The 16534-nt window shown below is 40.9% G+C and overlaps 1 protein-coding gene across 14 annotated transcripts in view; it reads right to left on the bottom strand.

Annotated features, from left to right (window-relative positions):
* The window catches only part of NRF1 (nuclear respiratory factor 1), a 133977-nt gene that overhangs the window by 14647 nt on the left and 102796 nt on the right, over nt 1-16534 (bottom strand). For 2 of the 14 annotated variants that reach the window (XM_082473042.1, XM_082473043.1), the window contains exon 12: nt 1536-1639. The exons of the other annotated variants lie outside the window; for them this stretch is intronic. In XM_082473042.1, coding sequence (XP_082329168.1) covers nt 1584-1639 — 56 coding nt within the window. In that variant the 3' untranslated portion in view covers nt 1536-1583. The remainder of the gene's footprint in view (nt 1-1535; nt 1640-16534) is intronic. 14 annotated transcript variants of the gene reach the window in all.

Genomic DNA, 16534 nt, shown 5'->3' with positions numbered 1-16534 from the left:
TTGAAAGTCCAAGGCTCACTTAAGCAGTCAAGACATTTCAGGAGGTACAGACCAATCTCTAAACAGTCCTGTACACAAGAACTCACTGTGAAGATGGGCACATTGTATTTGTGCACTGGCAGTAAGGTGGCTATAGAGCACTTGAAACGTGGCTAGTGTAACTGAGGAACTGAGTCGTTAATTTTATTTGATTTTAGTTAATTTCAGTTTAGAGAGCCAGGGCACAGCTCTAAAACCTTCCCAGAGCTTCCAGTGAGCCAACTCCACACCATAAGCATGCTTTAGTTGCACACACACTGTAGAACATAAGTGTTGCCTTTGTTTAGATGGAAACTCAATCTGAAATTGGATGCTCTGCACTTACCTAAAATATATCTCCCTGGCATTCCTCTTATTTATATATCACAGGTTTTTTCCTTTGCTGCCCTACCCCATCAACTTATTTTAACATACCCTACCTCCTAGGCCTCTGGGTGAGAAAATTTATCAGCATTTGAGAGTACTACAGTATAGCTATACATTATAGCACTACAAGTAGTAGGGAGAGGCTGGGCTGGGAAGAGTCAGAGAATTGCTGGACGCCTCTTTAGTGAGCCAATCTGATACAGGCAGTGTCTTTGTAGTCTTGCTCAGAGCAGTGTCTCAGTTTCCATATTTAGACCCCTTCAATGATTCTCAGATCCATTTGCTAGCTTTACAACGGAAAAGATGTTTTTACCAATTCTACTTTCAAAAACCTCATTTAGGCTCTGAAAATCTCTAAATTGGGGCCTTTCTAATAATGAAGATTTGGTATAATTATAATGTCACAGGCAATTGTGCTGACAAAGTAAAACCAATATGTCTCCTTGCTGGGCCTTTGCTCTCAGTCTGACCAACAGGAGGAGAAAAGAGGCTTTGTCAGGAGCAGATACGCAGTGGGAGGCGCCAGGAAAGCAGATCTGCTGAATGAAGCAGGTGCCACTTAGACATTCACTTTACTGACTCCGACCACAACCTCCCCTTCATTTGATAGCCTGCTCTTGGCAGGAGGATGGGGAAAGAGCATCACACAAAAAGGAAGCACGTTCATCCTGTTCAGATTACTGCTCTGCTAGGCTGCTGCTGCGGGGTTCTGCACATTTGCTCTTTATGAAGCAAACGGTAGAGCTGGGAAGTGAATCCCTGTATTTACACAGGTAATCTGAGAGCCAGAGGGCCCCAAACCATACTGGCTGAGCTGTGCAAGCTATTAGAGTTAATAACAGTGTGCTGACATTCCTTCAAAATCCTAATGGAAGCATAAGTAAAAAGAGGAAAGTTCCCTTTACCCAAGAACCTTAAAAACTTTATTCTGTAAGAATTTTTCCTGTTATGATATTCTGGTTCTTGTGTGAACAGTGATTAATCCCCTTTTTACATGCTCAATTAAAACCGTTTTTTCATCCACATGTTGAATAGAAATGACTCCAGTTAAACTTGCCCAATTATGGCTCTGGATTTGGTATGCAAAAAAAAAAAAAAAAAGAAAAAAAAATCCCTTTACAGAATATTACCTGCAATGACAGGCACCAAGATTCTGTCTTGGTTACAAGGAGCTGGAATCATCTAAGACCAGAATCTGTCTTTCGAATACAAAGACTCAGAAAGATCTGGGGACCTAAAGGGAAGGAGAATGAGATAACGAAACATGTAACTTGGCCTTGAGGACACAGGGGATGGAGAGGATACCATGGTCAGTGGTATCTATCTGCCTGATGGCAGGCACCTTCTTGGGAATCTCTGCTCTGAAGCCCTGACCTGAGTTCTCTGCCTAGAATATCCCTGGCTTGTCAAGTTTCCCCAAGCTGAGAATACCTGACACAGTCAGACCAACCTGGCTTCACATGTGTGCTAATTCCCTCTGGGGTCCCGAGGAGCCAACTCTGAAGACATTCAGCTTTCAACATGGAAAGCATCTAAAAGCATCTGAAAGACATGGCCATGGCTCAGATGAGTACTAAGAATAGAGACCAAAGTATAGTGGTCATTCCATTGTAAAGGCTCTCTTTTTCTCTGCAGGGCCTAGATTAGCAATTCCTGGTATAAAATGATGAATGCCTGAGGCCACCCCGGTTTATGATGGTGTAGTGGAGACGACACATCCCCTCTGGACTTGCAGACTCTGCAAGGAGAAAGATGAATCTAAACATCACAATGACACTTTTTTTTTTTTTTTTTGGGTGCACCATGTGGCTTGTGGGATTTTAGTTCCCCGACCAGGGATTGAACCTGGGCCCTCGGCAGTAAGTGTGGAGTCCTAACCACTGGGCCGCCAGGGAATTCCCCACAATGAGAGCTATTCTGGAAGGCCTTTTGGACTTCAGGAGGTCACAATGAAGGGAGTAGGAAAGGAGGACAAGCTTCTATGCTATGAAAGGGCTGGGTGAGTAACATACATAGGGCAGAGAACTGTAACCCCCTTTGGATTCTAGAATCAAGAGCCCCATTACACATCTCCATGCTCCCATTTCTCAAAAGCAGCCATGTTTCATTGTGAAATCTGGAATTCATCCAATGGTAATGGCTTCTTTCAGCCTGTAACCCACCAGGCTCTGGATATTTAATTCTTTATGGGGTCATGATAAATCCATTAGAGCACCTGACCTGAAGACGGCTGTAGTTGAGAAGAAAAATTTGCACTTGTGGAGCATCCAAATGGAAATGGGCAAGTGGCCTAGGTCATGAATAAGGCGACGAGGAAGTGGGTATAGGTGTTGCCACTGCCTCCAGGCTCAGGTTTTCCTGCTCAGAACTCTGCAGTGCACAAAAATAGGCCAGTTCTTCTTGCAACCCTCTGCCCAGCTGTCCACTGGCTGCGGATTACTGTAGTCACGTGGCAGTTTTTTAGCAAAGGCTGGCTGTCTCTGTGCTGAGAAGGTCACTGGGAAGGGAGGCTCATGACGTATTTCTGCTGCCCTCCCCTGTGCAGAGGGGCACAACTTGCCAGAAAACTACAGTATTCCTGCCACAGTCTTTAGATCAGCGCTGTCCAATAGAGCTTTTGGCAACGATGGAGATGTTCTGTATCTGTGTGGTCTATTACTAGCCACTAGCTGCATGTGGCTATTTAAATTTAAATGTGAATAAATTAAAGTAAATAAAAAATTCAGTACCTCAGGCCACATATGGCTACTAAGCACTTGAACTGTGGCTAGTGTGACTGAATAACTGAATTTTAAATTTTATTTAATTTTAATTAACTTGCATTGAAATTCAAATAGCCACATATAGCTAGTGGCTACTGTATGGGACACACTTTTATTTTATTTTATTTTTATTTATTTTAAAAATTTTTAGGCGTGGCTTGCAGGATATCTTAGTTCCCCGAGCAGGGATTGAACCCGGGCCCCAGCAGTGAAAGCGCCAAGTCCTAATCACTGGACCGTCAGAGAATTCCCGGGACACACCTTTAGATCTTGGGTTTTGATGCCATTTACTTATTGGCTTCTGTTAAGATTCATCATGACACTGACTTCTAAAGTGAGCAAAATATGGCTGTGACCATTCCTCAAAACAAGCCTGCAAAATAGTGAGCCACACCAAGTAATAGTTTAATCAGATAAACAGTAAAGATGATTTTCATTTGTTTTATACCTTCTTTACTTTCTTGGTTGGGTTTATTGGCAAGATGGAGGGAAGGGGGAAAAAGGGAGCCCACAGAGGCAGTAGAAAGAGTCCTGGAGATCTGGGTTTGGTTTCCAGTTTCACTATTTAGTAGCTGAGTGACCCTGGGCAAATCCTAGCTTTAGCTGCCTCTGCAAAACAGGGCTATAAGCTCTGTTCTACTCACCTTACTGGGTGAAGGTAGAACAACGCAGACTGCTTACTTAGTCAACTGCAAGGGAGTGGTAGTAGTAGTAGTAGTAGGAGTATTGGTTAAAAAAAAAAACAAAAAACAAGAAAGGAAGAAAAGGAAAGGAAAGAATGTAGAAAGAAAAGAAGAAGATGAAGGCCCTAAATAATAATGCTTAACGCATACAGTCAAAAGGCAAATAAAGAGCAAAACTGAAACAGTTATTTTCCCGGTATGACATCTACCAACATGCTTCCCAGAATGAAAACTTCATCTCAGGAGAAAAGTTAGCTGGCTGAAATGGGGAAAACCCTGTCTGCAAACAAAGTGTGCTTCCCAGAGCAGCCCGGGGAGGACAGACTGCGAAGCGTGCTGTTCCGAGCGCTGCCCTGGCTACTGCAGTTCCCCAGTGTGGCACCAGCTTCTCACCCCAGATGCAGGTCCCGTTCATGTACTCAGCCCTTACTCTTCTTCTTTCTGAGCCACAGCTCAGAGCTCTCCTTATCTTATTTGTTCTAAGAAGTAATCTTTTCAGGTCTCTAAGTATGTCCCACTCCCCCTCCACTTAAAAAAAGACATGATTCTGAAGGGGAAACAGTTGTATTACAGATGAACCTTCATGTGTTTTTTCTTACAGAACAGGCAATGCCTCAGCTTGGTCTGACTGACACCATCCTAGTATCTTAGCTTCCCTTCAGGTCTCCCTGTCAGTGGAAAAGAGGGCCATTTACTTTACAGGAGGGTGGCCTGCAAACCCAGAGCGCCATAGGCGCTGCTCTCTAGGGACTGTCAGGATGCGGGGCTTGCAGCCTGGGACTCTCAGCTCACGCAAAACACTGGTGCTCAGGAGCGGCTTGCTTCCCGTCCCGGAGGCACTGAACTCCCCGTCTTTGCATTAAAGGTACAGCATCAAAGAACACAACAGTTCTTTTCAAGCTATTATCATGCTTTAATGGTGACTGAATATGCACATTTACAGTAAAACTTTACTTAATACCTTTACTTATTTAAACTTTAATTAAAATACTGAGGCAAAAAGTAATTTAGTGTGCACTAGAATAGCATATTAGCATCTTCTGGAGGGAGCAACGCGGACACATTTCCTAAATTAATATTTACATCTCCACTGTCTCTTTTAGGAACAAGTCCTTATACTAATGTGTCCAGAGAATGAGGAAAAGGGAGAATGAGAGATGTATTTTATAGTTTATCAAGATGAAGACTGGCATTTTCTCTCTTATTTTTAAAGAAGAGCTGGAACAGAAGGACATGCTGTAAGTAATAATGGATGATGGTGGTGGTGATAATAAGGAAAAAGTGAAAAAAAGTCACCTTTCATGATGGAAGTTGAAATGCTGCTGGAAGAGAACAGCAGCCCTGGCCCAAGGAGAGTGATATAACCAAATGCAGGAGCCATCAAACAACATCACCTTCAATTTCCTTCACTCAAGGTTATAGAAAAGGCTCTGATCTATTCCCATTTTTACAGTATTCATCTCTGGAGCATAAATTCTTCAACTGCATAAGGTAAGCATTTAGATCTGTCCTTAAGACAGGAAAGCAGGGTCTATAACAGTACTATGCACTCTGTACAACTTAACATATTTGGGGGAATGCTGGAGAAGAAACTGATGCTGACAGCTAATAATAATTTCATGTTTACGATGGCTCTATGTGCCAAGCACTATGCTAAGCACTTCACAGGACTCATTTTGTTTAATGCTCACAACTACCTTATGAGCATGGAACTATCATCATCCTAATTTTACAACGAAGGCTTAGAGAGGTTAATGTGCTTGCCCAAGAACACAGAGCTTGGTAGTGGTGCAGCTTTCAGAGTATCCATCTAGGGGCCTGCAGGTCCTCCCATCTCCCTTGCCCCTCCTTTTACTCTCAGTGCCACACCAGATACTCACAAAGTGAAATGATCCTAGCCACACTCTCTATAGCAGAGGTTCTTAATTTGGGGAGGGGGTGGGGAAATGGGAGCTCTCTCTGATCTATTTGCACATCTGATCAAAGCTGTGGACCCCAGAAAAATATAAAACTTTTCTGCAGAATTTCTCAGGGTCCACAGACCCAGGTTAAGGATGCCCTAACATTCATATAATATACATAAAGTAGGTTTCCACAGAAAATTAAAACACACACATGTTGCCCCCTTCAGGTCCAGCTGGGCTTACCTCTTTATAATAAGTACAGGACAGACCTTTCAGCCATCCTGTCTCACTTGGGAGGCCTTGCAGGATAGGAATGTGTGTTCCTCATGCAAGGACCCCACCTGAAAGTCCTGCTCCCTTATCTGAACTCCATGCTTCTGTCCTCATCCATCTACTCTTTTATCCCCCTTGCTAAGAAGGCCAATTTTTTTAAAAAAAGGCATTCCAATGAGCATGGTTGAGATTAAATTAACTGGGAAAACATATATATATTTTTAAAGTTTATAAAAAGGTCAAAGAAAAACGGAGGTGAAAGTGATAACATGGTCAATGTGAAAAGAAGATAAAGTGTTTTTTCTGAAAGAATCTGAAAATTGATTTAGTTTGATCTGGCAACTGGAATGGGTAGTAAAATGTACATGTGTTACACAGTGCAGCAAGACTGAGTGGGGTCTTTGGGTTGTAGGAAATTTTATATCTACGAACCTTAAGGGGGAACCTCAGCAGCAGGACTGTTGCCAGGGCCAGGCCAGAACAGAGAGGGACGTATGGCACTGAAGAGAAATGAGAAGGGCTGCTCTTTCTGTGAGTATAATGTGAATGCCCTTGTAACCAGCTTCAATTTTTAAATAGACCAGCACCCTAGTCCACTTCTCTTCATTCAGGGCACGAGGAAGGTAGCTGGCTCGCGGTCTCAACCAGGACAGAGCAGGTAGTGGATGGTCTCCAGGTGTCGGACAATAGAGAAAGATGTACTTTACGAACGCTCTGGGGAATGAAATCAAGGGCTGGAAGCAGAGCCAAGGGGAAGGCTTCAGTGAGCAGCAGGGGAAGCAAATTAGCCAGTCAACTTGCTCTAAGCAGAAATGTAAACTCCCCTGAGCCCTTTCCCACATTCCCCAACCCTAACACCTCAGTCTCTATTTCCCTGGCAACAGGTGGGGAGGCTGAAAGAGCCCTGGCATAAACTGAAGGGCAGCAGGAGGGCTTGGGTAGAGGATTCTAGAAGGTGAGAAAATAACTCTTCAGCTGCATTTACTCCCTTCTGACCATCATCTACTTCCTCCCAGACAGTGTCCTCTCGTTCTAAACAGCACCCACCCGGGAATTCCCTGGCGGTCCAGTGGTTAGGACTTGGTGCTTTCACTGCCGGGCCTGGGTTCAATCCCTGGTTGGGGAGCTAAGATCCCACAAGCCGTGCGTGCGTGCCAAAAATAAAAATTAAATAAGTAAGTAAATAAAAAATAAACAGCACCCACCCATCCCTCTTATGTTCACTAAATGCAAAGCAAGCAGCTCACTGAAAATACTTAAATCTGACAGCCAGCTGCTGACTGCTTCTGTGACTTCTGGAACCAGAGAAACACACAGACCTATAGGCTTCTCCAGGCTAGCAAAGGAAAGCCTGTGTGTGCGTGTGCGTGCATGCGTGTGCAGTGGGTGGGCATGCTGAGCAGGGGAGCACTTGGCATCAGAAACCACCAAAGGATCCCTACAGCCATGAGGAACAGCCGGGGCAGATGGGCACTGTGGCTAAACCAGACAAAGGCAAGTGGCCTTCAGCAGAGATGGGAGAAAGGCCCTGACATTTCCAAACTTATTTGTTCAACACTGGGAGACAATCATCACGCTGTATTTGTGGAGCCCAGGCAGAAACAGTTCCCATCAAAGGGAGGCAGCAGAGCAGAGCGGTTTGGAAACAAACTGCCTGAATTCAAACTTCACTCTGCTACTCTCTGTGTGAACCTGGTCAAGTTACCAAAACTTTCTGTGTCCCAGTTTCTCCATATGTTAAATGGGGATAATAGTGTTTACCTTATAGATATATTCTGAGTTTTAGATAAGTTAATGCATGTAAAACACTCAGCAGAGTGCTTGCATAAGCAAGCATTACAGAAATGTTTGTTAAATAAATAAAATTAATGGGACAATGGGACTGAGAGACAGAATGCAAGGCTATCAGCAGAAAAGAATGCTATGTCCTACCTTGGAGTACACCGTAAGTGGGCAGTGCCCCCACCATCATCTTTAATACAAAAATGAAATTGAAGTTGGGGAAAAAAAGAAATTAAAATTTCAAAGTGCAAGAACTGAGCCTCCATAGAATTCTGCATAAACAGAATGGATGGCCACAATTTCTTAGTCTAGAAAGATACATCTGGTTTGGTCTTAAGAGAATGAAAATGGTTGCAGCAGGGACAATGTTTTCTCCAGCAACAATTACTGTCCCATTATTCAATTCACTGGGGCAGTATTCAGAGCACTTGTCTCCTACTCCTGGTCCATCTTTGTCATGATGAACACTCCCCATGTCCCCTGCCCCAGGGAAAACTGGGGCAGAAGGAGAAGAGAAACCTTAAATTAGTCAATTTTAAAACTTCTTAGCAGTTCTGCTAACAGGCTTGGTAGGATTTTTTTCTAGGATGAGGCTTAATTTTTCCAGATGAACTTAAAAATTATTGTGAAGTTCACTCTGCAAAAAAACTCTTTGGAATTCTGACTGAATTTTTTTCAAATTTGGAAATAGGCCTTTCACTAGCCGCTAAGAATAACATCACAATAATAAAATATTACAGTATAAAGAACAGAACAAACAGATGAATAGAAACAAAAGAGCCCCACACAAGACCTTACACAGTCTATTTAAGAATTCTGCATAATAAAGATGAGATTTCAAAACAGTTTTAAAAGGATGGATTTCAACCTTTTTTATAGGATAAATGATGCTGGAATAATTAATTATGTAGGGGAAAAAATGATTCAGATTCCTACCTAATGCCATATACCAAAATAAATTCCAGATATTTTATAGTATTTAAAATGAAAATTGAGTCCATAGAAGAACTGGCATATAGATATTGATCTGACTTGGGGCCTATGTAAACATAAAGGTAAAAAGAGAAACAATTAAGGAGATAAAAGTGAAAGTGGGACTTCCCTGGTGGCGCAGGTGTTAAGAATCCGCCTGCCAATGCAGGGGACACGGGTTCGATCCCTGGTCCAGGAAGATCCCACATGCCGCAGAGCAACTAAGCCTGTGCGCCACAACTACTGAGCCTGCGCTCTAGAGCCCACGAGCCACAACTACTGAAGCCCAAGCACGTAAAGCCCGAGCTCCACAACAAGAGAAACCACTGCAATGAGAAGCCCGCTCACCGCAACGAAGAGTAGCCCTGCTCGATGCAACTAGAGAAAGCCCGTGTGCAGCAACGAAGACCCAATGCAACCAAATAAATAAATAAATAAAAATAAAATAAATAAAATAAAAAGTGAAAGTAACAGAAGTGAAATAAAAATAAACAGGGAAAGCTTGCAACGTATACAATAAAGGGATTACATCTTTCTCTTTCTCTTATCGATTTGGAAAAACTCTTCATATGTTAAAGACTTCAGCAGAAAAACAGGTGAAGAACACGAACAGACAAATACAAAAATACACATGTGTAGATAAAATCATGAAGGAAAAAGTAAAAATATCTATCACTAATAGTAAAAAATGCAAATTAAAATGAAATACAACTTATTGCCTACCAAATAGGCACACACACACACACAAAGCAACTTATGCTAATATCCAATTTCGGTGAAGAGTAACGAAGCAGGTTCTAAACAGTTCTGTTGTAAGTATAAACAAGTATGAGCTATGTAGAGAGCAAAGAATCAAAGGTATGGACAAGATTTTATACCAAGATGAACAGTATTATTTTTGTTGTAAAAATATTATTAATAGCCTAAATTATCAACAATAGGGAACTGGTTATTATGATGGATAATATGACGATATACTAGCAAGTATTAAACATATATTAGCAAGTATCAAAAAATATTTAACCACATGAAAATGGTTAAGATATTTCAAAATAAGTTATGAAATAGTACAACATGATCTTAATTAGGTTAAAAAACCTTATGAATGGGGAAAAAAGGCCATATTTTAAAAACTCAACAAAAACAAAAACAAACCCTCAAAATATTAACATTCTATGTAGTGGGATCATAGATGATTTTTTATAATCAGGACCAAAACAACCAAAACCAAAACAAACACCCCCAGCAAATGCTATGCTCCCCTTTTTTCTTGTGGTGTTGTTAGAAAAAGTGTCACCCATTTTAGAAAATGTTGATCCTTTCTCAGCAGCTCTGGTACAAAGCTTGATGGACAATAACTGAAGCAGATGATTCCCATTACCTTTACTGATTAACTATGAACTTCAATTATTTGTTTTGTTTTCCCCCCATCTAGCTTTTTTCATTATTTTTTGTAGAAATAGGAAGAAAGATGAAAGATCTGAGGATCTGGTTCCCTAGAGAATTGCTAACAATGGGTGGCAAGGATGGGTGAGAGGTGAATATCACTCAAGAGTTCTTCAACCCGTGTGAGTCTGCCTTCATTGGTTCTGGAGTCCATTAGCAAAGGGAGTTCTAGGGTATAGAGGATGGCAGAGTAAAAGGAAACCAGTGGGCAATTTAAAATTGTTCAACCTCTTAAGATGTGTTGGGGGGGAAAAGCAAGGGATAACTGTGTTAAAAAGAAAAAAAAAAGAAGAAAGAAAAGAAAAGGTAAAGGAAGGAACTCAACCAGAGGCCTTTCCCAGACTTAGGCATTTCAAAGAGAAAGGCACCTGTGAAAATCTTTGAATTGAAACAAACCATGAAACACCATCAAAAAAGACCAAAGACCCATTTACCACTATTAAAAAAGGGAGAACATAGAGTTTTAAGGGTCTGGAGGAAAAGGAAGCTTGGGGCTCGCAGAGAGAGGGTCCGGGAAGCCCGCGGCAAGAGGCTCTCCAGGTAAAAGCAGAGATTAAAGAACTTGTCTGAAGTTAAGGAACTTCTGGAGAGAGAGGCTTAAAATTTGTATGCATACCGTTTCTTTAAAAGCCGTGTGGATGAAAGGCTCTTGGTGCTCCAGCCAGGCATCAGGGCTGTGCCTCTGAGGTGGGAGAGCCAACTTCAGGACACTGGTCCACAAGAGACCTCCCAGCTCCACGTAATACCAAACGGCGAAAATCTCTCAGAGATCTCCATCTCAACATCAAGACCCAGCTTCACTCAACGACCAGCAAGCTACAGTGCTGGACACCCTATGCCAAACAACTAGCAAGACAGGAACACAGCCCCATCCATTAGCAGAGAGGCTGCCTAAAATCATAATGAGGCCACAGACACCCCAAAACACACCACCAGACGTGGATGTGCCCACCAGAAAGACAAGATCCAACCTCATCCACCAGAACACAGACACTAGTCCCCTCCACCAGGAAGCATACACAACCCACTGAACCAACCTTAGCCACAGGGGACAGATACCAAAAACAACGGGAACTACGAACCTGCAGCCTGTGAAACGGAGACCCCAAACACAGTAAGAGAAGCAAAATGAGAAGACAGAAAAACACACAGCAGATGAAGGAGCAGGGTCAAAACACACCAGACCTAACAAAGGAAGAGGAAATAGGCAGTCTACCTGAAAAAGAATTCAGAATAATGATAGTAAAGATGGTCCAAAATCTTGGAAACAGAATAGACAAAATGCAAGAAACATTTAACAAGGACCTAGAAGAACTAAAGAGGAACCAAGCAACGATGAAAAACACAATAAATGAAATTAAAAATACTCTAGACGGGATCAATAGCAGAATAACTGAGGCAGAAGAAAGGATAAGTGACCTGGAAGATAAAATAGTGGAAATAACTACTGCAGAGCAGAATAAAGAAAAAAGAATGAAAAGAACTGAGGACAGTCTCAGAGACCTCTGGGACAACATTAAACACACCAACATTTGAATTATAGGGGTCCCAGAAGAAGAAGAGAAAAAGAAAGGGACTGAGAAAATATTTGAAGAGATTATAGTTGAAAACTTCCCTAATATGGGAAAGGAAATAGTTAATCAAGTCCTGGAAGCACAGAGAGTCCCATACAGGAAAAATCCAAGGAGAAACATGCCAAGACACATATTAATCAAACTATCAAAAATGAAATATAAAGAAAACATATTAAAAGCAGCAAGGGAAAAACAACAAATAACACACAAGGGAATCCCCATAAGGTTAACAGCTGATCTTTCAGCAGAAACTCTGCAAGCCAGAAGGGAGTGACAGGATATACTTAAAGTGATGAAGGAGAAAAACCTACAACCAAGATTACTCTACCCAGCAAGGATCTCATTCAGATTTGATGGAGAAATTAAAACCTTTACAGACAAGCAAAAGCTGAGAGAGTTCAGCACCACCAAACCAGCTTTACAACAAATGCTAAAGGAACTTCTCTAGGCAAGAAACACAAGAGAAGGAAAACACCTACAATAACAAACCCAAAACATTTAAGAAAATGGGAATAGGAACATACATATCGATAATTACCTTAAATGTAAATGGGTTAAATGCTCCCACCAAAAGACACAGACTGGCTGAATGGATACAAAAACAAGACCCATATATATATGCTGTCTACAAGAGACCCACTTCAGACCTAGAGACACATACAGACTGAAAGTGAGGGGATGGAAAAAGATATTCCACGCAAATGGAAATCAAAAGAAAGCTGGAGTAGCCATTCTCATATCAGACAAAATAGACTTTAAAATAAAGACTATTACAAGAGACAAGGAAGGGCACTATATAATGATCAAGGGATCGATACAAGAGGAAGGTATAACAATTGTAAATATTTATGCACCCAACATAGGAGCACCTCAATACATAAGGCAAATACTAACAGCCATAAAAGGGGAAATCAACAGTAACACAACCGTAGTAGGGGACTTTAACACCCCACTTTCACCAATGGACAGATCATTCAAAATGAAAATAAATAAGGAAACACAAGCTTTAAATGATACATTACACAAGATGGACTTAATTGATATTTATAGGACATTCCACCCCAAAACAACAGAATACACATTTTTCTCAACTGCTCATGGAACATTCTCCAGGATAGATCATATCTTGGGTCACAAATCAAGCCTTGGTAAATTTAAGAAAATTGAAATCGTATCAAGTATCTTTTCTGACCACAATACTATGAGACTAGATATCAATTACAGGAAAAGATCTGTAAAAAATACAAACACATGGAGGCTACACAATACACTACTTAATAACGAAGTGATCACTGAAGAAATAAAAGGGGAAATCAAAAAATACCTAGAAAGAAATGATAATGGAGACACGACGACCCAAAACCTGTGGGAATGCAGCAAAAGCAGTTCTAAGAGGGAAGTTTATAGCAATACAAGCCTACATCAAGAAACAGGAAACATATCGAATAAACAACCTAACCTTGCACCTAAAGCAATTAGAGAAAGAAGAACAAAAAACCCCAAAGCTAGCAGAAGGAAAGAAATCATAAAGATCAGATCAGAAATAAATGAAAAAGAAATGAAGGAGACAATAGCAAAGATCAATAAAACTAAAAGCTGGTTCTTTGAGAAGATAAACAAAATTGATAAACCATTAGCCAGACTCATCAAGAGAAAAAGGGAGAAGACTCAAATCAATAGAATTAGAAATGAAAAAGGAGAAGTAACCACTGACACTGCAGAAATACAAACGATCATGAGAGATTACTACAAGCAACTCTATGCCAATAAAATGGACAACCTGGAAGAAATGGACAGATTCTTAGAAACGTACAACCTGCCGAGACTGAACCAGGAAGAAATAGAAAATATGAACAGACCAATCACAAGCACTGAAATTGAAACTGTGATTAAAAATCTTCCAACAAACAAAAAGCCCAGGACCAGATGGCTTCACAGGCAAATTCTATCAAACATTTAGAGAAGAGCTAACACCTGTCCTTCTCAAACTCTTCCACAATATTGCAGAGGGAGGAACACTCCCCAACTCATTCTACGAGGCCACCATCACCCTGATACCAAAACCAGACAAAGATGTCACAAAGAAAGAAAACTACAGGCCAATATCACTGATGAACATAGATGCAAAAATCCTCAACAAAATACTAGCAAACAGAATCCAACAGAACAGTAAAAGGATCATACACCATGATCAAGTGGGGTTTATTCCAGGAATGCAAGGATTCTTCAGTATACGCAAATCAATCAACGTGATACATCATATTAACAAATTGAAGGAGAAAAACCATATGATCATCTCAACAGATGCAGAGAAAGCTTTTGACAAAATTCAACACCCATTTATGATAAAAGCCCTGCAGAAAGTAGGCATAGAGGGAACTTTCCTCAACATAATAAAGGCCATATATGACAAACCCACAGCCAACATCAGGCTCCCTGACTTCAGATGATACTACGAAGCTACAGTAATCAAGACAGTATGGTACTGGCACAAAAACAGAAATATAGAACAATGGAACAGGATAGAAAGCCCAGAGATAAACCCACGCACATATGGTCACCTTATCTTTGATAAAGGAGGCAAGCATATACAGTGGAGAAAAGACAGCCTCTTCAATAAGTGGTGCTGGGAAAACTGGACAGGTACATGTAAAAGTATGACATTAGAACACTCCCTGACACCATACACCAAAATAAACTCAAAATGGATTAAAGACCTAAGTGTTAGGCCAGACACTATCAAACTCTTAGAGGAAAACATAGGCAGAACACTCTATGACATAAATCACAGCAAGATCCTTTTTTGACCCAGCTCCTAGAGAAATGGAAATAAAAACACAAATAAACAAATGGGACCTAATGAAACTTAAAAGCTTTTACACAGCAAAGGAAACCATAAACAAGACCAAAAGACAACCCTCAGAATGGGAGAAAATATTTGCAAATGAAGCAACTGACAAAGGATTAATCTCCAAGATTTACAAGCAGCTCATGCAGCTCAGTAACAAAAAAACAAACAACCCAATCCAAAAATGGGCAGAAGACCTAAATAGACATTCCTCCAAAGAAGATATACAGATTGCCAACAGACACATGAAAGAATGCTGAACATCATTAATCATTAGAGAAATGCAAATCAAAACTACAATGAGATATCATCTCACACCAGTCAGAATGCCATCATCAAAAAATCTAGAAACAATAAATGCTGGAGAGGGTGTGGAGAAAAGGGAACACTCTTGCACTGTTGGTGGGAATGTAAATTGATACAGCCACTATGGAGAACAGTAGGGAGGTTCCTTAAAAAACTAAAAATAGAACTACCATACGACCCAGCAATCCCACTACTGGGCATATACACTGAGAAAACCATAATTCAAAAAGAGTCGTGTACCAAAATGTTCATTGCAGCTCTATTTACAATAGCCAGGACATGGAAGCAACCTAAGTGTCCATCATTGGATGAATGGATAAAGAAGATGTGGCACATATATACAATGGAATATTACTCAGCCATAAAAAGAAATGAAATGGAGGTATTTGTAGTGAGGTGGATGGAGTTAGAGTCTGTCATACAGAGTGAAGTAAGTCAGAAAGAGAAAAACAAATACAGTATGCTAACACATATATATGGAATCTAAGGGGGAGAAAAAAGGTCATGAAGAACCTAGTGGCAAGACGGGAATAAAGACACAGACCTACTAGAGAATGGACTTGAGGATATGGGGAGGGGGAGGGGTAAGATGTGACAGGGTGAGAGAGTGGCATGGACATATATACACTACCAAATGTAAAATAGCTAGCTAGTGGGAAGCAGCCGCATAGCACAGGGAGATCAGCTCGGTGCTTTGTGACCACCTAGGGGGTTGGGATAGGGAGGGTGGGAGGGAGGGAGACGCAAGAGGGAAGAGATATGGGAACATATGTTTATGTATAACTGATTCACTTTGTTATAAAGCAGAAACTAACACACCATTGTAAAGCAATTATACTCCAATAAAGATGTTTAAAAAAAAAAAAAGGGGCGAACATAAATGAAATAGAGTAATGCTAGTGCTTGAGTAGTCTCTTTAGTGTTGGGGTGAGATAGGGTCCAGAAAAAAGAAGTCTTCAGATACAAGATCTCTTGTCAGGTCTGCCTTGGTAACTTGGAATTTAAACTTCTGCCATGAAGGTGTCATTATCCTTAACGTGAAAACCACTGACCTACACTGCCCCAGCCATCTCACACTGGTTACTGTACTCTATCAAGCTTCACACACAATGGTTCTCCATCCCCTCTAGTTCCATCCCAGAAGATGCTGAAACTCCTGCTTCAGGTCGGAACAGGCCAATATCCGCATTGTTCTTAGAAGAGTCATCTGCTAGTAGGATTTTTATTTAAGCCATATTCTGGAATCTGGGATGTATTTTTTTTCCCAGTAGTGTCTGTTACCAAATAGCACCTTGTTCTGCTATCATCTTCCTGATAATAAACTCTTCCTGATAATAAATTTGGTCTACTGGCAGATACCATAAGCTTGTCATCACAAAAGTGACAAACAATGCCAATAGGACACAATCTGAAAGAATAATGAAAAAAGAACCCTTGAAATTCCAGACAGATAAACTAGTTGGTTAAATGAGAATATTTTGGTTCCAAGTCCCAGAGTAAATCCTATAGCACTCTGGGTAAAAATGCTAGAAGGCAGAAGGAGCATCAGAATTACCTGGATCATATCCAATATTAGATT

The sequence above is a fragment of the Balaenoptera physalus genome (assembly GCF_965194825.1).
Source record: "Balaenoptera physalus genome assembly, chromosome: 8".
Lineage (NCBI taxonomy): Eukaryota > Metazoa > Chordata > Mammalia > Artiodactyla > Balaenopteridae > Balaenoptera > Balaenoptera physalus.
Note: the sequence above shows the minus strand (reverse complement) of the source record. Positions and strands in the feature narration are given on the sequence as shown.